Source organism: Chiloscyllium punctatum, chromosome 48 (genome assembly GCF_047496795.1).
Source record: "Chiloscyllium punctatum isolate Juve2018m chromosome 48, sChiPun1.3, whole genome shotgun sequence".
In the NCBI taxonomy this organism is placed as follows: domain Eukaryota; kingdom Metazoa; phylum Chordata; class Chondrichthyes; order Orectolobiformes; family Hemiscylliidae; genus Chiloscyllium; species Chiloscyllium punctatum.
In genome coordinates this window covers 55084584-55110104 of record NC_092786.1, presented here as the reverse complement: position 1 = coordinate 55110104, position 25521 = coordinate 55084584, and the positions used below count along the sequence as shown (strand labels likewise).

At 42.9% G+C, this 25521-nt stretch overlaps 1 protein-coding gene across 3 annotated transcripts in view; it reads left to right on the top strand.

Annotated features, from left to right (window-relative positions):
- smad3b (SMAD family member 3b) overlaps positions 1-25521 on the top strand; it is a 134108-nt gene that overhangs the window by 98544 nt on the left and 10043 nt on the right. For all 3 annotated transcript variants that reach the window (XM_072565283.1, XM_072565282.1, XM_072565284.1), the window contains 6 exons: positions 5687-5821; positions 8613-8687; positions 10667-10720; positions 18198-18410; positions 22730-22867; positions 23959-24103. In XM_072565283.1, coding sequence (XP_072421384.1) covers positions 5687-5821; positions 8613-8687; positions 10667-10720; positions 18198-18410; positions 22730-22867; positions 23959-24103 — 760 coding nt within the window. The remainder of the gene's footprint in view (positions 1-5686; positions 5822-8612; positions 8688-10666; positions 10721-18197; positions 18411-22729; positions 22868-23958; positions 24104-25521) is intronic.

Genomic DNA, 25521 nt, shown 5'->3' with positions numbered 1-25521 from the left:
ATTACCAATGCGTCCATGATTTCTGGAACTACCTCCTTCAGTACCCTGGGATGCAGACCATCAGGTCCTGGGGACTTAAGCAGCCTTCAGATCTAACACTCTATCCAACACCATTTCCTGCCTAATACAAATTCCCTTCAGTTCATCCATTACCCTAGGTCCTTCAGCCTGGGAGATTGCTAGTGTCTTCCCCAATGAAGTCTGATCCAAAGTACCTATTCAACTCTTCTGCTGTTTCCTTTGTCCCCCATAATAAATTCACCCAAAAGAGAACAAAAAACAAAGAAAATTTACAGCCCAGGAACATGCCTTCAGCCCTCCAAGCCTGAGTCGATCCAAATCTACCATCTAAACCTGTCGCCCGCTTCCTAAGCATCTGCATCCCTCTGCTCCACACCTACCCATGCATTTGTCCATGAATCTACCGTGCCTGCCTCTACCACCTCTGCTGGCAATGCATTCCAGACACCTACCACCCTCTATGTGAAGTACTTGCCGAATGTATCCTCCTCAAACTTTCCACCTCTGACCTCTCGTTATTGAATTCTTCACCCTGGGAAAAAGCTTATTGCTATCTACCCTGTCTATACCTCTCATGATTTTGAAAACCTCAATCAGCTCCCCCCTCAATCTTCTTTTTTCTAATAAAAACAACCCTAACCTACTCGATCTCTCTTCATAGCTAGCACCTTCCGTACCAGGCACCATCCTTGTAAACCTTCTCTGCACCCTCTCCAAAGCATCCACATTCTTTTGATAATGTGGCGACCAGAACTGTACACTGTATTCTAAATGTGGCTGAACCAATGTCTTGTACAATTTTAACATGACCTGCCAGCTCTTATAATCAATACCCCATCCAATGAAGGTAAACATACCATATACCTTCTTGACCACTCTATCCACCTGTACAGCAACCTTCAGGCACAATAGATCTGTACTCCCAGATCTCTCTGCTCATCAACTTTTCCCAAGACTCTTCTGTTCACTGTATAATTCGCTCTAGAATTAGACTTGCCAAAATGCATCACTCACATTTGTCTGGATTGAACTCCACCTGCCACTTCTCTGCCCAACTGTCCAGTCTATCTATATTCTCCTGTATTCTTTGACAGTCCCTTATGCTTTCTGCTACTCCACCGATCTTAGTGTCATCTGCAAACTTGCTGATCATACCAACAGTGTCGTCTTCCGTATCATTTATCTATATCACAAGCAACAGTGGCCCCAGCACTGATCCCTGTGGAACACCACTGGTCACCTTTCTCCATTTCGAGAAACTCCCTTCAACTGCTACTCTGTCTCTTGTTGCTCAACCAGTTCCTTATCCACCCAGCTAGAATACCTTGCATACCATGTGACTTCACTTTCTCTCTCTATTAATTTACCATGAGGAACCCTATCAAATGCCTTACTAAAGTCCATGTATATGACATAAACAGCCCTTCCTTCTTCTGTCAACTTGGTCACTTCCACAAAGAATTCTATTAAGTTGGTAAGGCACAATTTCCTCCACACAAAACCATGTTGTCTATCACTGATAAGCCCATTCGTTTCTAAATATAAATAGATCCTATCCCTCAGTACCTTCTCCAGCAATGTCCCCACTACTGATGTCAGGCTCACTGGTCTATAGTTACCTGGAATATCCCTACTACCCTTCTTGTGCAGGGGTACAACATGAGCAACCTTCCAGTCCTCCGGCACCTCACCTGTATTTAAGGATGTCACAAAGATATCTGTCAGGGCCCCAGCTATTTTCTCTCTCGCCTCCCTCAGTAACCTGGGATAAACTCCATCCAGCCCTGGGGATTTGTCCACCTTATTAACCTCTAGCATACCCAACACATCTTCCCTACTTATGTCAACGTGATCCAGACTAATCAAACTTCTATCTCTAATCTGAACATTCATCATGTTCCTCTCTTCCGTGAACATTGATGCAAAGTAATCAATAAGAATCTCGCCCATTCTCTCAGGTTTGACAAACAGCCTTCCTTCGTTATCTTTTAATGGACCAATCCTTTCTCTAATTACCAGCTTGCTTCTTGTAAAGAATAAAATGCTTTGGGATTCTCCTTAATGCTGCTCGCTAAAGCTATTTCATGACCCCTTTTAGCCCGCTTGATTTCTCGTTTAAGACTGATCCTACTCTTCCGATATTCCACCAAGGCCCGTTCTGTTCTTAGCTGCCTGGACTTTATATACATTTCCCATTTCCTCTTGGCTAGTTGTACGATTTCTCCTGTCATCCACGGTTCACGAATCTTGCCCTTCCTTTGCCTTCAATGGGACATGCTTATCCTGCACTATCTTTAACCTATCTTTGAAAGCCTCCCACATATCAAATGTGGACTTCCCTTCAAATAGTTGTGTCCAATCCACATTTCCCAACTCCTGCCTAATTTTGATATAATTGGCCTTGACCCAGTTTAATATTCTGCCCTTAGGACCACACTCATCTTTGTCTACGTGTATTCTAAAACTTACAGAATTGTGGTCACTGTTCCCAAAGAAATCCCCCACCGCAACGTCTACCACCTGGCCTGGCTCATTCCTCAGTACCAGGTCCAATATGGTCCCTTCCCTCGTCGGACTATTGACATACCGCTCTAGAAAATTCTCCTGGACGCTTCTTACAAATTCTACCCCATCCAGACCTCTGACGCTAAGTGTATCCCAGTCAATGTTGGGAAAATTAAAGTCTCCCACCACCACTACCCTATTGCTTCTACATCTTTCCATAATCTGTTTACCTATTTGTTCTTCTACCTCATGCTCACTGTTGGGAGGCCTGTAATACAGCCCCAACAATGTAACTGCACCCTTCTTATTTCTCAGCACCACCCATAATGCCTCACTACTCAAGCTCTCCATAGTGTCCTCCTTTAGCACAGCCATGATATCCATGACCAGCAATGCAACTCCAGCCCCTCTTTTACTTCCCTCCTTGTCCTGTCTGAGGCGTCTATATCCTGGAACATTTAGTTGCCAATCATGCCCTTCCTTCAACCAAGTTTCTGCAATTGCAATAATGTCATACTCCCAGGCGCCAATTCAAGTCCTAAATTTGTCTGCCTCACTCACTATACTCCTTGCATTAAAGTAGATGCACTTCAGGCCATCAGTTATATTGTGTTCATCTGCTCTTTGCCTACTCTTCCCCTTATTAATGTTATCTTCATGATTCTTACAGTCTCCAGTTTCCACCTCACTGTCTAATAGTCTTCTCCTCTGGTTCCCAGCCCCCTGCCACATTAGTTTAAAACCTCCCCAACAGCAGTAGCAAAAACTTCCCCAAGGACATTGATTCCAGTCCAGTTCAGATGTAGATTGTCCATTTTGTAGTAGTCCTACCTTCCCCAGAACCAGTCCAAATGTCCAACAAATCTGAACCCTTCCCTCCTACACCATCCCTCAACCCAGGTGTTCATCCTGCCTATTTCTTCATTTCTACACTGGCTAGCTTGTAGCTCCCGCAATCGCTACCTTTGATTCTTCTTTCAGGACCTCATCTCATTTTTTACTTGTATCGTTGGTGCCTAAATGCACCAAGACAATTGGTTGTTCACCCTCCCCTTTCAGACAACCGTTTAGACGGTTGGGTGAAGATCAGACAACATGATTACAAACTATAAAGCCACAAGTGGTGATATCTCAGAATAAAGATTGTAACGCACAGACAATCTGCTGTGTGGACTGGGTTGATGCCGACTACCCTTGCATGGGGTTGAAGAATGGGGCAGGAAAGAAATGTAGAAATAATGTGCAGAAATAGTTTGTAAAGTCCCTTATCATGACCCTCTGCAGCCAATTGATGACATCCCTGACCCGAGAACCTGGGAGGCAACATACCATCTGGGAGTCCTGTTTTCAGCCCCAGAACAGAATAGAACCACAGAACACAATAGAATCCCCTATGACTATGGCCCTATGAGTCTTCTTCCTGCCCTCCTGAACAGAAGTGCCTGTCACGGTGCTATGATCTTGGCAACTGCTACCATCTCCCCCAACAGTATCCAAAACGGTATACCTGTTTTGGAGGGGGATGACCACAGGGGACACCTGCACTGCCTTCCTACTCTTTTTTTTTTCTGCCTCTTGGTCACCCATTCACTGTCTCCCTCAGCAAGTCTAATCTGCGGTGTGACCAGTTCATTCTACGTGCTATCCACGACCTCCTCAGCATCGCAGATGCTCCACAGTGAGTCCATCTGTAGCTCCAGAGCCGTCATGTGGTCAAACAAGAGCTGCAGCTGGACACACTTCCTGCAAGTGTAAGAGTCAGGGACGTCCGCTACGTCACGGAACTCCCACATCAAGCAAGTTTCTGTCTTCAAGGGCCCAATCTTAGTCTTAACCATTTTTTTTTCTTTTCACATACCTAAAAAAGCTTTTACTATCCTCCTTTATATTTTTGGCCAGTTTGCCTTTGTACCTCTTTTTTTTTTCTTTCTCCGCGTATTGCCTTTTTAGTTATCCTCTGTTGCTCTTTAAATATTTCCCAGTCCTCCAGCTTCCCGCTCATCTTTGCTATGTTATACTTTTCTTTTATCTTTATACAGTCCTTAATTTGCCTCTTCAGCTACAGCCGCCCCTGCATCCCCTTAGGATCTTTCTTCCTCTCGGGAATGAACTGATCCTGCACCTTCTGCATAATATCCAGAAATACCTGCCATTGTTGTTCTACGTGTTAAAATGCTTTATAACCCCTAGTTTTGGAATCCGCCCCAAATGGAAATATCCTCTATATCTCTGTTGTATTTGAATTTTTTCATAATTTTACAGGCCACTCCTCTATAACTACTTTGCTCCAGTCAGTTTAGTCTTTCCTTTCAGTCATTAACCAACCTCACTCATATTGATAAACGGAGTGTAAGAGGGAGTTTAGACGGTTGGGTGAAGATCAGACAGCATGATTACAAACTATAAAGCCACAAATGGTGATATCTCAGAATAAAGATTGTAATGCACAGACAATCTGCCGTGTGGACTGGGTTGATGCCGACTACCCTTGCATGGGGTTGAAGAATGGAGCAGGAAAGAAGTGTAGAAATAATGTGCAGAAATAATTTGTAAAGTCCCTTATCATGACCCTCTGGTTACCCGTATTTATTTTCAAGAGCACTCACTGAAGTTGGGTTGGTAAATGTATTAACCAGGGTACACATAACGAAGTTCTACAAACAATGCAAGGAGCAGATGAAATAGGAGCAGAATGGGGCAATCTGCCCTTTTGGGGTCTGCTTTTCCAAACACTTGCCTCAATCCCACCTTCCAGCACAATCCTCATATCCCCTAATTCTCTCAGTGCCATTATTTTAGCAATGCTAATCTTGAATGTAATTTCGAATGCCGTTTAATTAATAACTGCCTGCTTTTGTAAATAGCTTCAATTGACCTTCAACATCTACTTGAAGAGACCACCCCTCAAATTGGTGAGCGGTCTTTTAAACATTCTCCTTGGTATTGCACCAGTCTCAATACCATGACTCAGGTTTTGAAGTAGGGTCATAAACCAAAATATTATGACTGAGATGAGGATTTGCCAAACTTACACCCACTTGTCACTGGAACGCCCTCGTAGAGACTGGAAAGAACATGACTTTAGAGACGTTGAGGAGTTGGCCTCAGATAAAAAGAAAATAGAGTCCTTTCTATTGTTTGTGTATTTCTTTTTTCACAGTTTTACCTCCTGTTCTTGTGCCAAGGCACACAGAGGTGCCCTCTGAATTCCCACCCTTGGATGACTACACACATTCCATCCCAGAGAACACAAACTTCCCAGCAGGTATCGAACCACAGAGCAACTATATACCAGGTACTAAATGGTGCTTAATGAAACGTTTCTGGTAAATTACTTTTCCTGTTATTTGCGACATTAGAAATGGAAATTATTCCTTTGGCAGAAAAAATATAAATACAGAGGAAAATATTTGGCTCAGTTTTGGAGCAGAATATGAAGAACTTTACCTTTTAGCTTGTTATCAGATTGCAACACATTACATAAAGCAGCGGCTGTGCACTTGCATGGGGTATTTGATATTGTCTACAGTTTGTGAATGTTTTTAAAATCTCTCTCTGATAAATTGATAAAAGGAACACAGCTGTTGTGGTGCACTGCAGCTTTTGGTGAGTCTTTTAAACTTAGTGTTAAAAGAGGTGCAGCATTTCTTTCAAGACTGGGGCTGGTGTTCTAATCTGAGGTATGACTGCAAAGAAAATGGGGTCATCACTCACCATTATCTCAACTCCTGATGTGTAAGCCTGAAAATCTACAGAAAAGATGCTTATTTATTCTATGCTGAGAGTTTTCAAGTTCTGTATTTTCTGATATGGTGAATGATATTTTTCTTAGACCAAGCTCCATTGTCCAGAGATGCTTGTAAATACACATCACAGGGAGCCATAATTTTGATTCTTTTCCATACTGCAAGAAGCTGCCTAATATTTTTCACCACTTTCCATTTTTAACTGTAATGTGTGTTGTATTTGTAAGTTGGTGACTGCATGAAAATCCAGACTAACTGGGAGTTAAGTATACCAAGCTACTGTCATAATAGCTAACTGTGGTAGCCATTCAATGTCTAAGGTTCCGGGTTCAGTTCCTGACCTATGCAGAGTTGTCTGGTCCTAGAAGTGGCTTAATCTCTACAATTGAGCTGAGAGAACAGAAATAGTTGGGGTTTACTGTTCCTGATTACTGTCCAGTGACACTGAGATAATTGCTACATGAGAAATGGCTGGATTGTGACCAATCACCATGGAGCTGGAGCCCACCAATAGTCAATATCTATGAAAGGGGCAAAGGAGTTGCAAATGGCCAACTTATTTGTTGGTCAGAATGAATCAACAAGTAACAAATTAGATCTCTATGACAACTATTGCACAACCTGGACTGAGTACTGAGCCAACATTTAAAGATTATAAATTCTATTTGAACAAGGCATCAAAGGAGCAGTGTGTTCCAATATATCCTCCTCACTCCTTTTTCTCACCAGTTAACAATATGTCTGATGTCTACATTACCTCACTGAGGAGTGACTGTGATATACCTTCTTGACACTTTTTCTTCCTATTTGTTGAGTTTACAACCTTCCTCTCAAACTCTCTTCACTTGAGAACCTAAATTGATGAGTCATGCATCAGATTTGCCCTGACACAAGATTCCACCCAAAAACTCACTTATTTGTCTCTCTCATCTTTTTTTGTTGTTACTTCAAATTATCAGCATTTTCATCTTTTATATCAAGTTCAGGGTTCTGTTCAGTAATAGCAAATGACACTTGAAAGTAATCATGAGCATGCAGTTGTTGGTTACTGAACAAAATGTAAGTGGGTGGCAGAAGTCTTAATTATACTGTGTACAAAGCAATGTATTCTTTCCACGTCTGATTATGTTTTTAGCTTGCATAAGATGCTGGCAACTGGTTTCTAAGATGAAAAATAGACACCCAAATCCAGAGGATGTCCAGGGCTTGAGAAGTGCTTGATCATGATGAACACCTTGCTTGAACTAATGCATTGAGCTAAAAATTGGCTTAAGCATGACGCACAAAGCAGATAGTATTTCAGTCTGAATGTGAATAATTTAAACAAATTCATTGTATATAAACATGGAATATAAAACCCAATTTATTAAATGCATCATCAGTAAACCAAGTTTGACAGTGGTAAAGTAACCATTTCAGGATGTCACATGTCTAAATATAATAGGGTCACGATGAACTTTGGAATTGTCAGGTGCAGTATGATGAAACTGGAGCTTCTGATAAAAGAGCAGAAACTATTGAAGTAGATAGTGTTGTAGAAGAGAGAGACTGAAGGGTTCAAGTACATAATTTTTTGAAATTTGCATCACAGGTAGACGGGGTTGTCAAGAATGTGTTTAGCATGCTTGCCTTCATTGCTCAGACCTTTGAGTATAGGAATTGGGACATCTGTTGAGGCTGTATAGGACATTGGTGAGGCCTCTTCTGGAGTACTGCATGCAGTTTTCTGGTTGCCCTGTTATAGGAAGGATATTATTAAAGTGTGGCAGGTTCAGAAAGATTTAGCAGTGTGTTAACCAGGAATGGAAAGTTTGAGTTATAAAAATAGGCTGGGTAGATTGGGACTTCTCTCACTGGAGTACAGAAGGCCGTGTGCTAACCTGATAGAGGTTTATAGAATCATGAGGTGAATAGCAAAGGTCTTTTTGCTAAGGTAGGGGAATTCAAAACTAAGGGAGCATATGTTTAAGGTGAGAGGAGAAAGATTTAAAAAGGACATGAGGGGCAATGTTTTTTACACAGTGGTTAGTGTGTGGAATGAACTGCCAGAGGAAATGGTGGATGCAGGTGCAGTTACTACATTTAAAAGACATTTGGATAAGTTCATGAATAGAAAAGATTGAGGGATATGGGTCAAACACAGGCAGGTGGGATTAGTTTACTTTGGGAATATGGTCAGCATGGACTAGTTGGACTGAAGGGTCTATTTCCATGCAGTATGACTCTGTAACTGTAACTGAAACTTGTTGAAACAAGATCTAGCCCAATCCTGATGTTCAAAGTGTGGATCTGTGTGTTTGTTCAAGCATTTAAAATGCTACTTCCTTTTCTCTTGATCAGAGACACCACCTCCAGGTTACATAAGTGAGGATGGAGAAACTAGTGACCATCAGATGAACCATAGCATGGATACAGGTAATGTGTGACAAGGGAGTCGGACGTCAAATCTCAGAGTCTCAAATTAAGAAGACAGTTGTGGGTGTGTACTGACCAATTCAAATCAAGTATTCTAACTGCTGACTTTGTAGTTATAATTCACGTGTGGTTGGAATTGGAGGAAATATGAGTTTGTGATTCAACACTCTCTCCCTCTGGAAGCAGATTTTTACCTAAAACATTGGGCCCCTTACATTGGCAGGGTTGAGGGAAAATTATTTTACATCTCGCTTTTCTCATGTGCAGTATCAAAATGCCCAGTGTAATTCTGCCCCAGTGTTTACTCCCCTGCTGTTATGGGAATGGGTTGGCAATTCTGGCTGCCATGTTCTTGAAGGCTCCTTCAAGTGACCTCTCTCCCTACTCTCTTACTCTCTCTCTCTGTCTCTCTGTCTCTCTCTCTATTCTCTCTCTCTATTCTCTCTCTCTATTCTCTCTTTTATTTTCCCTCTCTCCCTCTCTCTGCCTCTCTCCCTCTCTCTGCCTCTCTCCCTCTCTCTGCCTCTCTCCCCATCCCTCATACCCACTTGTCAGTGGTTAGGCAACATCTCCATCCTCCATTGCCTTCCATGCCACTGATTGTTCCCTCTGGATGTTGCTTGCTGCAGTTTTCTGGATCTCGACTTCCTGCTGAATCCAGGGCTTTGTTCCTTCTCTGTTTTCATTGTTGTATGTGTCCTGTTTCTTGCGCACCGTGGTATGTTCAGATCGCTGCACACCCATCCAGCCCACAGGGAACATTACTGCAGGACAGTTATGCAGGTTTGACCCCAGAGGGCATTGGTTGTTAAGGTGGAGACCGTTCTATGCTACTTCACTAAGATTGACCACGTGGGAGGGTGCTGCAGCTTTGTCCAGAATTGAGGCTGCAAAAGCCCAATTGTCATACTGTAATGGAAGGGGAATACTGACTAACCTACCCTCCACCCCAGCTCAATAATGGACCCTCACTAGTTGTGAAATTGGAGTGAGGGGATGCTAGCTGATTTTAAATCTCAACCAGTGTATTAAGATTGATATATTTTGTGACACGGGGCTGTGATACATTGTAATATTGTTGACCATCAATCCAGAGGGCCAGGCTCATTCTCGCAAAGAAACACATTCAAATTCTACTGTACCATACCATGTGGAATTTAAATTTAATTAATTAAAAAGTCTGGCAATGAAAGCTGATCTCTGGTACTGAGATTGTGAAATTATTGATTGTCATAATGACCTATCTGGGTCACTACTTTTCTTAAGGCAGGAGATATCCTTCCCTAATCAAGTGAAGCTTGCATGTGACTCCAGACCCATAGTAATATGGCTGACTCTTCATTGCTGTCTGAGATGGCTGAGCAAGCTTCTTCGTCCAGCAGCAAATAGAAATGGGCAACCAATGTTGGCTTGCCAGGGATAACCACAACCCATTAAAGAATAAAGTATAATGATCATATCCTTTTTCTAAAAAGGTTTTAAGATAAGCAAATACATGGAAATGATACACAACCCACTCCTTAGTTGCTAGTGGTTATTTCCTCAATTGAGTGATGATTCATAATTGAATGGAACTAGTTTATTTTATTGCAGAAGGTAATGATCAGCCATAGTGTAGGCGATCAATCAATATTGAAGAAAGTGGGAGCAAGGATGATTAACATTTCTAGAGAAAAGTGATAGCCAGAGGACTAAGGTGGTGACTAAGATAGCAGGCTAAAGCAATAATATTAATCAATCCCTTGAATATGAAAATACTGTTTGCATATTACATACATTTGAATCACTGGCATTATTTTCAATTTCAGAATTAAATATGTAAATATGAAATAATAGTCAATAAAGCCAATCACTCTTATAGATTGCCTTTCCAAAGACAAAGATTGCATTTCCGATACTGCAAATCAACTGAAACGGTATTTTTAGGCAATCAGTTGCCCGCTAGCATTGATTTTTACTGTTGCTATGTCTCCCTTTAGGTTCTGCAGCTGATTTATCTCCAAACCCTTTGTCGCCCACGCACAGTAACTTGGGTAAGTTCTCCTGTAACTCAATCGGCCTCAGGCTCATCAATCCAACACGTAATGATTAAAGGATTAAGTTTTCCTGGTCTGACATGATAGATGTAGTGAAAATATTTGTATGGGTGGGGAAATCCAAAAAAGCACAGTTGCTCATAATGCAATCAGGCGAAGATACTTTACAAAGAGACTGAAAAGAATGTGGAACTTACTACAATAGAATGTTAGTAAGGTGAAAAACGTTGATGAATTTAAGAGAAAGTTGAAAGTAGGAATGAGTAGGACGATATAGTGATTTGGTGAGATGAAGAGTGAACGAAAGTTCATGTGAAGCATCATCAGCACAGATCATTTGGGCTAAATGCTTGTTTGTGTGCTCTAGACAGTGTCACACCGAGATTAGATCTGAAGGACAGCTTTTGGTCTTTGTCCTCCTGGACTGATGCAGATATTGCTTTGCAGAACAAAGAGAAAACACTTAGCTCTTCAAACTACTATCGATTTTCTCCACAGCTTGAACAGAGAGGTGGCTTATAGGAATGCAGCCTTACTGAATTTATCCTGAAGTGTGAATTCATCTACCTTTCACATTCCCAGCTACCTACCCCCCAGGCCCATCCCCCCAATTTATCTCTCAGCCCCCTTGGCCCTCAAGCCTCATTCCTGACGAAGGGCTTATGCCCAAAACGCCAATTGTCCTGTTCCTTGGATACTGCCTGATCTGCTGTGCTTTTCCAGCACCACACTCTCTACTCTGATCTCCAGCATTTGCAGTCCACACTTTCTCCAAAGGAAGTGTGTGTTTAATTTAATAAAACTCTGCAGTGTCAAATCCAGTGCTGTTGCCAAAGGTATTATATTTCTATTCAACTTCACTATCTTGGTACGAACATTTTTTTTCCATTTTTGTTCCTTCCTCCTTTGAAGTCTAAACCCATTGATCATATCTTGTACCAAGTCCCATTGACTCATCACCTCTTTGCTTTCCGACCTACACTTGATCCCAATCTGGCAACACCTTGTATTAAGATTCTCACCTTTCAGGCCATGGACTTGCCCCTCCTTTTTTCTGAGATAATGCTCTGAAACCTCTGCACTTCTCCAGTTAAGACTTCTTATGGAATCCCAATTTTCTTTTTTCCATCATTGGTGGCCTTGCCTTTAACTGCTTAACCCTGAGCTATGACACAGTTAGTAGTTCTCTCACTTTGAGATAGAATATTAAGAACAACTTCAATTTCAAATACTGAGAGCATCAGCCTGAATTATGTTCTCCAGTGCAATAATGTGGGAGTGTACGCTGTCTGAGGTGCTGTCTTTTGGATGAGTTATTTAAATGAAACTCCATCCACCCACTCAGTTGAAGCTTAAATATTCAGCAGCTCTACTTAAAGATGAGTAGGAGTGATCTTTCAAAATTTATCTCTCAGTTGACACCTCAAACCTCCGTTAGGATCTAGAAGGAACTTTCTCTGTACAAATTTGATCACGTTGCTCAAATTACACTTCCGAAAACACATCAGAATCTGTACAACGTTTTCTTCTACCCGTGGTTTTGAAAAGTGGCATGGAAATACAAGTCAGTCTTTATTTCTTCTATCTTTCTAATTGTGCAACACAAACACTGTCTTGTCTGACAGTGCCCAGTTTAACAGAGACTGAAGTTGGAAGCTGTGGCCTTGGCACAAACTTGTAGTGCATTTCATCTGCTCATATCAGGATGAGTTGACAGGGTATGCCTGAGAGTTGGTGTTTTTCAAGTGACCAGAAAATCGAGAGAGGTTGGAAGTTCACGTCCGGGTCACAGAGTTTACTTTGGCAGCTGGCCTACAGTTTAAGCTTTGTTTGCCTGTCATGACTCAATGCTGCTACAGTGCATCGTCCCACGGTGAACAAGAGACCGTTGTTTGATGTTGAACAGCAGCGGCTGAAGGGAGACGTTTCAAGGCAGCCCTGTATTTTACCAACCGCTTCTGGGCAGGGCACGTTGTCTGAGAACTGTTGCTTCCAGCAATGTAAATGCACCAAGTCTGTTTAATTGACATTTGAGTTAAAGGTATAATGCATTTTGACATGGGGAAATTCCTATTTCAAACTCCACAATGTCAGCAAAGAGCAGTGTGTAGTTTGGAGGTTCCTCGATTGAGTTGCTGTCCCAGTAACTTTACAGATGAGCATGAACTCCAGCTTGATTGTTGGACTTTATTGAGTTGGTTGCTGTCCATGGACTTGGCATTGCTATATGCTGATCCAGCCCGGAAAGTACATGTTTGTAGATGTTTGGTAGGACAGGATCCAGCTCTATTGTTGCCCTCTGCTTGCAAACATTCGCTGTCTTTGTGTTGCACTTGGAGAAGAGCCGCTTGAATTGGATGGTTCCCTAGTGAGACTGATGGACATTGTCAAACCCCGTGGTACACCCTACCTGACAACATTGTGGTGTTTTGACATCACTCAGACTACAGCTGTTCAAGAAGGTGTCTTCGCGCCCTCAATGAGGGGTGGACAACCAATGCTGGCTTTATGTTAATTAACTCTGTGTGTGTCACTGGCTAGGCCAACATTTATTGCCCATTCATAATTGCCCTGAAAAAGGTGGTGTTCAGCAAATGGTTAGAGAGGAAGTTCTGGCATCTTGACCAAGTGACAGTGAGGAGCATTGATAGAGTTCCAAGTCAAGGTACTGTGTGACTTGAAGGGGACCTTTTCAGGTGGTGATGTTTCCATATGTCTGCTGCCCTGGTGTCTGTAGGTGGTTGAGGTGACAGGTTTGGAATGTACTGTCGTAAGAACCTTGGTGAATTGCTGCCGTAGTGCATCAGTGGTAAAGGAAATAAATGTTAGAGGCCATTCTAGTGGACAGCTTTGTCATGGATGGTGGCAAACTTTAGTGTTGCTGGAGCTGCAGTCATCTGGGCAAGTGGGGAGTATTCCACTACATTCCTGACTTGTACCTTGTAAAAAGGCTTTTAGGAGTTCAGAAGTGACTGACCAATTTCTGACCTGCCTTTGTAGCCACAATATTTTAAATGCTGGTTCAGTTTAGTTTCTGGTCAATGATAACCCCCAGGAAGTTGATAATGGGGGGTTCAACAGTAGTTATGCCATTGAATATCAAGGGGAGATGGTTGGATTCTCCCTCACGGAGGGTGATTATTATTTGGTATCTCTGTAGTATTTATCACTCATGTGTTTTTGACACGAATATATTTTTGTAGATTTTTGTTTTAGTTGGATTTTTGTCTCTTCCAGGAGATTACCAAATTTTGGGTGTAGTGAAGAATGAGATTTTACAGAAATCTGGTAACTATGGTTGTGTGGATTAGAGGATCTTACCTGTCCTTGACTGCACTCGAATCAACTGGTTGGATGAGCATAGAATCCAATATTGTAAGATCTTAGCTTTCCACTTCGATGCCCAAATACTGGAGAGAGAACAGAGGTTAGGGCTGATATTGTTCTCATTTCCATGACCTAAGGGTTTGAGGAACAGATGAAACAGTTATGGTCTAACTTTGGGCTGAGCAGGAATGTAATTGATCTGATATGATAGCTTTATAGCATATGGGGTACTCTTCGTACTCTGGGTCTCCCAAGAGCAGGTATAGCAACTTGAAACAATCTGTGTTCACTGGGGATTCTGGAGATGGTGCCCTTGCCGTAGTGAGTAGAAATATTGCAATTGCGTGACATGTGAGATGGGCACCCAGCGAATCAGAGAGGGGGGCAGTGTGGGGCAAAGCAGATTAACCTGAACTCCACTTGGAACTAGATGTCTGACTTTTTGGAGCTAGCTGTCAGGAAAGTTTTTAGAGTTGTAAGCTACCATGGAAAATGCCATTTTCCCACTGTGCCTTGTGGGGTGGAGATGCTAAATGTTCAGATATTTAACTGAACTGATCTGAGATTGTTTGTGGGGAGAGGGCCTGAGGATCAGAAATTTTAAAAGTATTCCAAAATTGTTCAGATGTATTAGAAATACCATTTGCAGCCTGGGTGTTCTCCTGAGACCCTGTCACTCAGTCCCCATTAGCTGTTACTCCTGATAAATAATATGTCATGCCGAACGTTTATTGTATTTGTGGTTGTTATTTCTATTTGATTCAAGCACATCCCTTGTTATCTGGCTGTCAACACATTAATACAGTTCCGTTTGAAATAGACTACCACTCTCTTTTGTTGAATTCGGTTTCCTATTTGGACCTCCTCATTCCTGCTGTCCTTCAATCTCAGGCTTGCTACAAACTCACGAGCCTTTGCTGTGGAGCTGAGGTCACTCAGGCAGTCACTCAGGCAGTCGTTCTGCTGGTCCCAGTGGAGATAAGAGGGAGATGGTAGAACAGTGGTAATGTTACTAACCCAGTAATCCAGAGGCTTTAAGTAATCCTCCAGAGTGCCATTTAAATACTATCATGGCCGCTGGGTGAATTTAAAATATAATGAATTTGTTAATCTGGAATAAACTGCTAGTATCCTCAATCATGAGTTGTAAAAACCCATCTGTTTCACTATCCTCCTTCAGGGGAGGAAATCTGCCGTACTTAGTGGCTCTGCCCTACATGTGATTGCAGTCCCACAGCCCTGTTAGATGGTCCAGCATTTCACTCAGCTATATCAAATCACTGCAAGCGAAAAGAGCAATGAGGGGTACCAATGTACCCATGTACCTAACTGCAGTGGTTCAAGAAAACAGCTTACCTCCAACGTCTTGAAGGCAATGAGGGATGAGGTATAAATGCATGACCTTGCCAATGATGCTTGTGTCCTATTATAATCTGGTTTTATTGAGGAACTCCTGATCAGTATCCTGAGGCTGTCACTGGGATAGACTTACAGGATTGAGCATGGCCCTCGAAGCTCGCTATCCATCTAAAGAATGGCTGCTCTGGGATAGTATGGAATGGAGAGGCAGGTTGAGAACACAAAATAGAATGCATGTGTGTGCTAAAACTGAATCCAGTATATGTTTAAAACGTAAACAGGAAATATGGTAATGAACTGTGATGACTCAGTAAGCTAGGCAGAAATACTACATTTCCTGTTTGTAACTTGCAACTACAATTCTTCGTTACCATTTATAGCTTGTACTGCAACACTGCAGTCCATCATTGCTAGAGAGTTGGTGGTATATCATTGAATCCCTACAGTGTGGAAGCAGGCCATTTGGCCCATTGAGTCCACACTGACCCTCCGAAGAGCATCCCACTCAGACCTGCTCCTCCCTGTACTCTGTCTGTAGCCCTGCACATCCCATGGCTAATCCACCTAGCCTACACATCCCTAGCTGGGCAATTTAACATGGCCAATCCACCTAACCTGCGAATTTTTGGACTGTGGGAGGAAACCGGAGCATCCAGAGGAAACCCACGCAAAGGTGGGGAGGACATGCAAACGCAACACAGCTGCTAGTGGTGAAATCAAACCTGCGTCCCTGGTGCTGTAAACAGCAGTGCTAACCACTGAGCCACCATGCCACCTTCAGTAACAATGTTAAAAATCACACAACACCAGGTTATAGTCCAACAGGATTATTTGGAAGCACTAGCTTTCGAAGCACTGCTCCTTCACCCACAACCACCTGATGAAGAAGCAGTGCTCTGAAAGCTAGTGCCTCCAAATAAACCTGTTGGACTATAACCTGGTGTTGTGTGATTTTTAACTTTGTCCATTCCAGTCCAACACCGGCACCTCCAAATTCAGTAACAACATACCTCAAATTTTCTTTATTCAGAAACTGGTGACTCTGTGTGATGGGGTTTAAATATCAGCTGGGTTTACTGCTTCTGAATGCTGTCGGACAACATATTTGTTGACATTGGGTGAGTGTGCGCAAACAAGTGTGGGATTGTGAGAGTGTGAATGTGCTCCTGACTCTTGTGTTTGCTACCCCTACCCCCACTACTGCCAAGCTCAGTTCCTTGTCCTAATGGGCAAAAAGTAGTCTTTTTAAAATTTTCTCTCATTGCTATGGGCTTCATTGATGCTGTGCCAGTGTTTAATACCCCTCCTTAATTGCCCTTGAGAAAGTGGTGATGAGCTGCAATAGTGCATTTGGTGTAGAAGCAGCCACAGTGCTGTTAGGAAGGTAGTTCATCTTCAAGATATTGTTGGCCTGCCCAACTGTACGTCAGTGACAATCTGTGCTTTCTGAAGAGGCGATATGGAGGGAGAGTTTGTAGGAAGGCATCCTTTGTTCTGGAATTAAGAGCTTTTACCTTTAAATGGGGATCACCTGTTCTGCTGGGAAGTTGTTCTGCAACAGAGAACAGCTGTTCATTGAATTGTGGTGTCTGTGTGTATGAGGGAGATGGAGAGGTGTCTGAGGGAGCAAGATTGAGAGGTGTGAGAGTGAGAAGTGTGGAAAGGTGCATGTCTATAGGAGAAAGTGTGGACTGCAGATGCTGAAGATCAGAGCTGAAAATGTGTTGCTGGAAAAGCACAGCAGGTCAGGCAGCATCCAAGGAGCAGGAGAATCGATGTTTCGGGCATGAGCCCGAAAGAAGGGCTCATGCCCGAAATGTCGATTCTCCTGCTCCTTGGATGCTGCCTGACCTGCGCTTTTCCAGCAACACATTTTCAGGCGCATGTCTTTAGGAGGGTGTCTGTGTGGGTGTATAACTGGGTGTAAGAGAGTGAGTGAGGTGTGTCAGATGGTGTACAAGAGAATTTAGTGCAAGATGTGTAAGTGAGGAAGAGTTCCTTTTTTGTGTGTGTGTGTGTGTGTGTATAGCTGGGTGGTTGGAGTGTGGAATGAGTTAGCAAATGGATATTTTAAGTGTCAAACGTCCCATGAGCACACTTTTGAAGATGAACAGGAGAATTCTCCAATGCCGTAGACAATATTTAACCCCAGACTAGCTTAATTAAACAGGTGAATTTGTGAATTATTTCATTGTTTGTGGGATCTTGCTGCACACAAGCTGACCACTCTGCTTCTAGCGCCTTCTATGTTTTCAATGCAGCAGATGGTACTGAGGAGCGTTAAAGGGAGTGTCCATTGGGATTGTTCACTACGATCAGTAAGGAACAGTCGTAAATTTAAAGTGATCGTGAAATGTTATTAAAGGAGTAATTGAGGGGGATAAAAAAGTCTTCAAAGAGTTGTGCAAATGTATAACTTTCTTCCATTAATCAATGCCCACTCCTGAGAAAGGGAATTTGTTGACTGCACTAAATAGGAATAGTGCTAAGTGGAAGGGAGAATGGAATTGGTCTGGATAACTTGTGGATTTAAAGTCTGTAGTGCAGACTGGATGGGATGAATGGTCTACTTCAAAATAATCTGATAGTGATACTTTGAGATCTTGTGCTATTTGTGTTCCAGCTTCCTGATGTTGAAAGAGAGTCCTAGTGATAGTGAGAATCATAGTGCAATCGATGGGGCCATCAAGACATTTGGTAGAGTTACAACAAATGGGCTTGGAAGGAGAAAACCAGCAAGTGTAGCCTCTCATTGTACAATCCTTTATTTTGTTCTTCTCTTTTGCAGACCTGCAGCCAGTCACCTACTGTGAGCCAGCTTTCTGGTGCTCCATCGCTTACTATGAACTGAACCAGCGAGTGGGAGAGACTTTCCACGCTTCACAGCCTTCTCTCACTGTTGACGGTTTTACTGACCCATCAAACTCTGAACGCTTCTGCTTAGGGCTGCTGTCGAATGTGAACAGGAATGCAGCAGTGGAGCTGACAAGAAGGCACATTGGTAATACACCATACTGCTATTGTGATTCCTCTTCCTCATACACTTAGAATAATGTCTCGACACCTAGATGTTGCACATTGACTATGCCTCATTCTAGCATACCCTTGACCAACCATCACTCCCACCTACTTACATCAATTTGAGCTCATCCCAAAACTCTGCTGTCTGTATTCTGACTGCACCAAGTCCCAATGGCCCATTACCCCCTGAGCTTAATGACTTGTATTAGCTTTTGCTCCAGCACCACTGGGATTTAAAAATGCTCAACCTGTTGTTTAATTCAACTCTGTGACATCACACCATATTATCTCTGTAACTGTCTCCATCCTACAGCCTTCCTGAGATTACTGTGCTCCTCCAGTTCTGACCTCTGAACATTCCTGATTGCTTTTCTTGCCACCAGTAGTGGCTGTGTCTTGAACATAATCAACTCAAAGCTCTGCAATTCTCTCCCTAAACATCTTCACCTCTATCTATCTTTCATTCCTTCTTTTAAGTCTTCCTGTAAAACCCATATCTTTAATCAGACTTTTGATCACCTGTCCCTCATATCCCCTTGTACAACTCGGTGTCAGATTTTGACTGATTACACCCCTACAAGGGCCACAGCCACCAACGGTGAGTGATTAAAATCGGTCACTCACAGGAGACCAGAACTGGAAGACCATAAGGATTTCAAAGGTTCATAGAGCTGGAACAGATATAGGTCAAAAAACTGTCAGTCACCATTGGGATCATGGTAGAAGAGGTCATGCATTCTCCATGGAATGTTTTGCTAGATTGTAGTTGTATGAATGTGGGTTGTACTTGTAACACACTCTTATGTGTTGCCTTGGAAATGCTGTAGGGTGGATTCACACTTCACTTTCGATGGTTTCAGCTTTGCACCAATACCGTTCTGAGACTATAAATTGTTATCAAATCCTGACTTTGATCCCATGAGTCATCAGAGTGAGGTTCCTCATTTGAAGAATCTTGTTCTTCTGCTCCATGGTAAAGTAAGGCAGTGCCTCTGGCCAAACTCATGATAATTGTAGTTGGAGCAAAGGGAGGTCACCTCCCATGGATTCTTCCTGCTTTGCATCATATTCGTTACCACCATATTCTGCCAACATTTATGTGGTTAGCGCTAGTTAAACAAGACATAACCTGCTGAAATGATCATTCTTACAATGAAAGACAGAAGGATGTTGAGAAACTTGAAAGGGTTCAGAAAAGATTTACAAGGATGTTGCCAGGTTGGAGGATTTGTCCTTGTAGGGAGAGGTTGGATACACTGGGGCTGTTTTCCTGAATAGGCATTGGCAGCTGAGGGGTGAACTTATAAAATCATGAGGGGCGTGGATAGGATAAATGGACATGGTCTTTTCCCTGGGATGGGGGAGTCCAGAACTAGATAGCATAGGTTTAGGGTGAGAGGGGAAAAATTTAAAAGGGACCTGAGGGGCAACTTTTCCAAACAGAGGGTGGTACGTGTATGGAAATGAGCTATCAGAGGAAGTGGTCGAGGCTGGTACATTTACAACATTTAAAAGGCATCTGGATAGGTATATGAATAGGAAGGATTTAGAGGGATATGGGCCAAGTGCTAGCGAATGGGACTATATTAGGTTAGGATATCTGGTCGGCATGGACGAGTTGAACCGAAGGGTGTGTTTCTGTGCTGTATATCTCTATGACTCGATGACCTATAATGTAGAGATGAATCTAGTGGGTTCCACTCCAAGAGCTCAGTGGGTAAATGCATGGCTCAGTCCCAGGTTTAATTGTCAGTTTGTTTTGAGTAACCAGAGATTTCATTCAATAGGCTCGCTAGAATGAACCCATCATATTTCCACTTTAAGATCTGAAAGCCAATACAATCAACCAACATTCCTGCTCCTGAAGGATTTGCATAATGTGATCACCAGAAACCTAAATGTTGTGTTAGTTGAGGCTGCAGTCAGCTGCGATGAATTCAATTGTTAGCAGCCTGGCACTAGCTATCCAGAGCTGTACATTTTAAAAAAATGACCTAGTGGCTGAGGTGGTAGGGTGAGGGGAGGGCACTAGAATACATGGGTATATCTCCCTGCAAGAGCCAGGTAGGTGGGTGGAGAAGGCTAAGAGCACAAACAGCATTGCAGATTCCATTTTTCTGAAGGATTGCTGCCACTATTCTATATCTGCCAGTATGATAGCAACTGGAATATCACTGAGATTTTCATAGTGGAAGCTGTTCTCTGACTAACAGTGAGATGTAGAAAATATCGGTACTTAGTGTTTGCCCACTGTTTGCTGACCTACTTTGGCTACTGGTTAAGCCATCTCTCCATTTTAAAATGTCTTTCTCCTCCAGCACAATTGCCCTTCTGAGATATCTGTGCATCTCCCAGTTCTGGCTTCTGTGTATAGTGATATCGTCGGTTGCTGTGCCTTCAGCTGTTTAACTCCCATGTTGTGTTATTCCAACCCCTCACCCCCAAAATCTATCTTTGCCCTCTGTTCTCTTTGAGATACTTTTGAACTTGATAATGCTTCTGTGAAGAGCCTTAGGGTATTTGACTACATTTAAAGGCAGTGTTTATGATTGTGATGTTGTTGTTTCACACCGGCACCACTGATTCTGTACAGTTGTTTGTTGTGGCCGAGCAAGCCGCTTAGCTGAACCAAATTGCTTTCAGTGGTTCAACAGGGTGGCCCACCACTATATTTTCAAGGCAACTAATGATGGGCAATAAATGTCAGCCTGGGCAGCAATGTCCACATATGTCCAAATGAAAATAAATTTTCTCAGTCAATATTTGAACAAGGACAGTGAGTTTTCTGGATTCCTCACCAACATTCTTCATTAACCAACATCTCCACAAACAGACTGGCTCGCTATTTAATATGTAAATGCAAGCTCAGTTTTTCTGCTTGTCACCTTGTTAAAGTCAACTGCAGGAACCAGTCTAGTCTAATTTTTAAACATGGGATTGTTTCACTAAGTTCCATTAAGGGAAGAGACCTTTGCTCTGGCCAGCATTCATAGAACATAGAACAAAGAACATTCGTCGTGATTTTTTAAAAATCTTGTAATTTTACAAGTGCTGAGTGGAGACAACCTGGGAGGAAGTATTTTGTAGTGTGCAGAATTCCTCCTGAAGACAGGCAGAGAATTCTTCATAAGCTTTCCTGTTTTATAATGTTGCAAAGCACAAAGTTATGCTTTTGTACAATTAATAAATGCAAAGTGCTGAGAAACTCAGCAGGTCTGCATCTGTGGAGAGAGAAACTGAGTTAATGTTTCTAGTCCATCAGCACTCTGAAGAGTTGTACTGAACTCAAAACATTAACTGTTTCTTTTTCCATAGATGCTGCCAGATTTGCTCACTTTCTCCAACATTTAACTTTTATTTCACATTTCCAGCATCTGCAGTATTTAATTTCAATTTGTTGTACAGGTTAATTGACTAAACTTTCCCGTTAAACACACATTCACCAGCGCTGATCAATTAGTGATGATCAGAATTTGAATTCTGTAGCTGAAACATCATGAGGCCAAGGCATAAAGTTGATTATTAAAAGTGACAAGTTCTACCTGTCTTGGACTTGGGGAATGGCCAGGTAGTACTTAATACCTCTTCCTCTGTTCCTCAACTTTCCCTATTACTGCAAATTTTCCACTTTGCAGTTCATCTGATTATGGGATACACTGGCATTTTCTGCAGTAGCTGTGGAGTTGTAGCATCCCAACATTTGTTGTAATAGTGAGGTCCATCCATTAAATCAACATGCTCAAACATCGGTCAGTTTCTCTGCTTGCGATTTTTACATGCAGTATGTAACATACAATAGCATGGTCCATTCACATGAAAATGACTGGGTTGCCACCTGATGCATCAGGTTGTGGTCTGATGAACTCACAAGTTTCGGAGAGATTCTGACTCCAACATAGAGACTTTGACCCCATTTCAAGTATATATTTAAGGTACTGACTGTGGGGCAAATAGAATTTACCTACCTTAGAACAAGATAACATGTATGCTCCAACTTAGGGCATTCCAGCAGTTCAAGGCCTGCATTTTGGCACATTAAAGACTTAATTTTTGTTTTAAAAATTGCAGGCAGCATAAGTGTTTTTATTTCTTATCTCATTTTGATTCCTTTCTGGTGCTTTCCAAATGCTTAATGATTATAGTTTTTTCAAGCTTGAGTTTGCGAACAGAGCCATATTGTTTGATGCAGCCGGGTTCTTTAAGGACACACTGCTTCACATGGATGAATGCTGAAAAAGGCCGTGTGTTTTGTCTTTGTTTTTTTTGACTGCTGATGGTTATGTCTCCTGTCCATTTCAGGTAGGGGAGTCAGGCTATACTACATTGGGGGAGAGGTCTTTGCTGAATGCCTGAGTGACAGCGCCATCTTTGTCCAGAGTCCGAATTGCAACCAACGTTACGGGTGGCACCCTGCAACTGTTTGCAAGATCCCGCCAGGTAACACAATGGAATGGCTCTCATATGGTGCTGCCTGTTAAATAAGAAAACAAACTTTTGGGTGTAAGCTGGGGAAAGGAGCACTTTCTATTAATTGTATTGCCTCGTCATCTATTCATCTCTACTTGCTTAGTAATATGATCTGACAAGTTCATGTAGCCCTTACTGAGGCTCGCTGATTAAGGCAGCCATACAGTCGGCTGTGGAACAGTCTGTTGTGCCACAAGAGCTGCCTGTTCTTTGTAAAACGCCTGTGACGTTGGATCACCTGGAAAGCATAACCAGGGTCAACCACCCTGAGTATCAAGAGGGAATAATTAGTGCAAGTGTAATTCAAAGACACAAATTACCCCCTAATTTGTGATGAGACTGGATTCACAACATACTGTAAACTTTGTGGTTTCTGATGCACTCACTAATGGATCTGTTGCAAACTACTGATCAGACACGGTGGCTCAGTGTGCTGCCTCACAGTGCCAGGGACCCAGGTTCGATTCCTGCCCTGGGCGACAGTCTGTGTAGACTTTGCATGTTCTCCCCATGTCTGCATGGGTTTCCTCCCACAGTCCAAAAGATGCGCAGGTTAGGTGAATTGGCTGTGTTAAATTGTCCATAGTGTTAGGTGCATTAGTCAGAGGGAAATGAGTCTGGGTGGGTTACTCTTCGGAGGGTCGGTGTGGACTTGTTGGGCCGAAGAGCCTGTTTCCACACTGCAGGGGAATCTAACAGACATTAAATTTAAAGACAGATGGTTTGACAATTTATGTCATTGAGTAACAGATTCCCAGCAGACTGGATTCAGATGATTTTTGAGTAGAATAATGGTTCCCTAAGAGTAAACTATGGATGGAATTTAATCAAGGGATTTGTTTGGTGCCTTACAGGAATAACAGTCACCCAGGACTGAGCTATGAGTTGGCACTTAATCAAAAGGTTTAGAAGGTTTGAATGGGTAAACACAAGTACTTGGCAGGGAGGTACGTGCTAGAGTCAGGGTGGTGGGGATTGGAATTTTGTGGGAGGGAAATGGCAGTTTTTTGGCAAGTGATGTGCATGCTGATCTGCAGTGGGTTTGCTCTCTCCCTTGACAGGATGCAACCTCAAGATTTTTAATAACCAGGAGTTTGCAGCCTTGCTAGCTCAGTCAGTCAACCAGGGCTTTGAAGCAGTGTACCAGCTGACCAGGATGTGCACAATCCGAATGAGCTTTGTCAAAGGCTGGGGAGCAGAATACAGGTATCGTTTACAATGTTCAATGCCCGATGTATCTTAGCCTTTTTATAACAATGGGCTTTGGCAGTGGAGGGAGTTGGTTATGTGATTAGGTTTTTTTTTACATCTTGCAGCTCAAGGAGGAGTCTCAGTGCTTGTTGAAGAAAGCAGTTGGGGTGTTTACACCCCAGTTCCATTTGGGGGATGGCTGACTGCTTGGAGGTTTTTAGAAAAGGTTGTATTTATAATTGTCAAAGTGTGGTGCTGGAGAAGCACAGCCAGTCAGGCAGCATCAGAGGAGCAGGAGTCCACGCTTTGAGCATGAACTCTTCGTCAGGACTGAGGGGGTGGCCCAAGGGGGCTGAGAGATAAATGGGGGGACAGGGTGCCGGGGTGGTGGTCTGGGGAAAGGTAGCTGGAAGTGGGATAGGTAGATGAAGGTGGGGCGTGCTACCAGAAAAAGTTCAAAAACTGCAGCCACAACCCCCAAGCCCCAATCTCTGTCCAAGGCCCCAAAGGACCCTTCCACATCCAACAGAGATTTACCTGTATTTCCACACACATCATCTATTGTCTGTTATTCCCGAATTGGTCTCCTCTACATTGGAGAGACAGGATACCAACTTGCGGAACGTTTCAGAGAACATCTCTGGGACACGCACTAAACAACCCCATTGCCCTGTTGCCAAACACTTAAGGTTCCTCTTCTACTTCACCAAGGACATGCAAGTCCTGGGCCTCCCTACACTGCCAAACTCTAGCCATCTGACGGTTGGAGGAAGAACACCTCATCTTCTGCCTTTGATCCCATGGGGTTGGAGAGCCCCATGTCAACTTCACCAGTTTTCTCATTTCCCTCCCACCGTTCCCGCCCCTCTCCACCCCCCCCCCCCCCCCCCCATCCCAGATCCAATCTTTCAGCTTGGCACCACCCTCTTGACCTGTCCATCTTCCTTCCCACCTATTCTCTCCACCCTCCTCTCTGACTTATCACCTTCACCCCCACTTTCATCTACCTCTTGCATTCTGAGCTACCTTGGTGCCCCCCAGCCCCACCCCTCTCCCATTTTATCTCTCAGCCCCATTGGGCCACCCCCTCATTCCTGAGGTAGAGCTCATCCTCAATGTCTAATCTCCTGCTGCCTGACCTGCTGTGCTCTTCTAGCGTCACACTTTTCAACTCTGATCTCCAGCACCTACAGTCCTCACTTTCTCTCTGTCTTTATATTGTATCTATTATTGTGGTAGGGGTGGCCTTCACAGCTTGCATCTTTAACCTACGTGGTAGTTTCCTGAGGATGGAATAGTTTACTGAATGGTTGAATGTATGCTACCAGGGCAGGTTTCACAGTGGAAATCCCCAAATAAACCGACACCTTTGCTACTACTAGCAGATAGGATCCAAATATTTATCTTTTAAAAAAGTAGCAGCAACACACAAT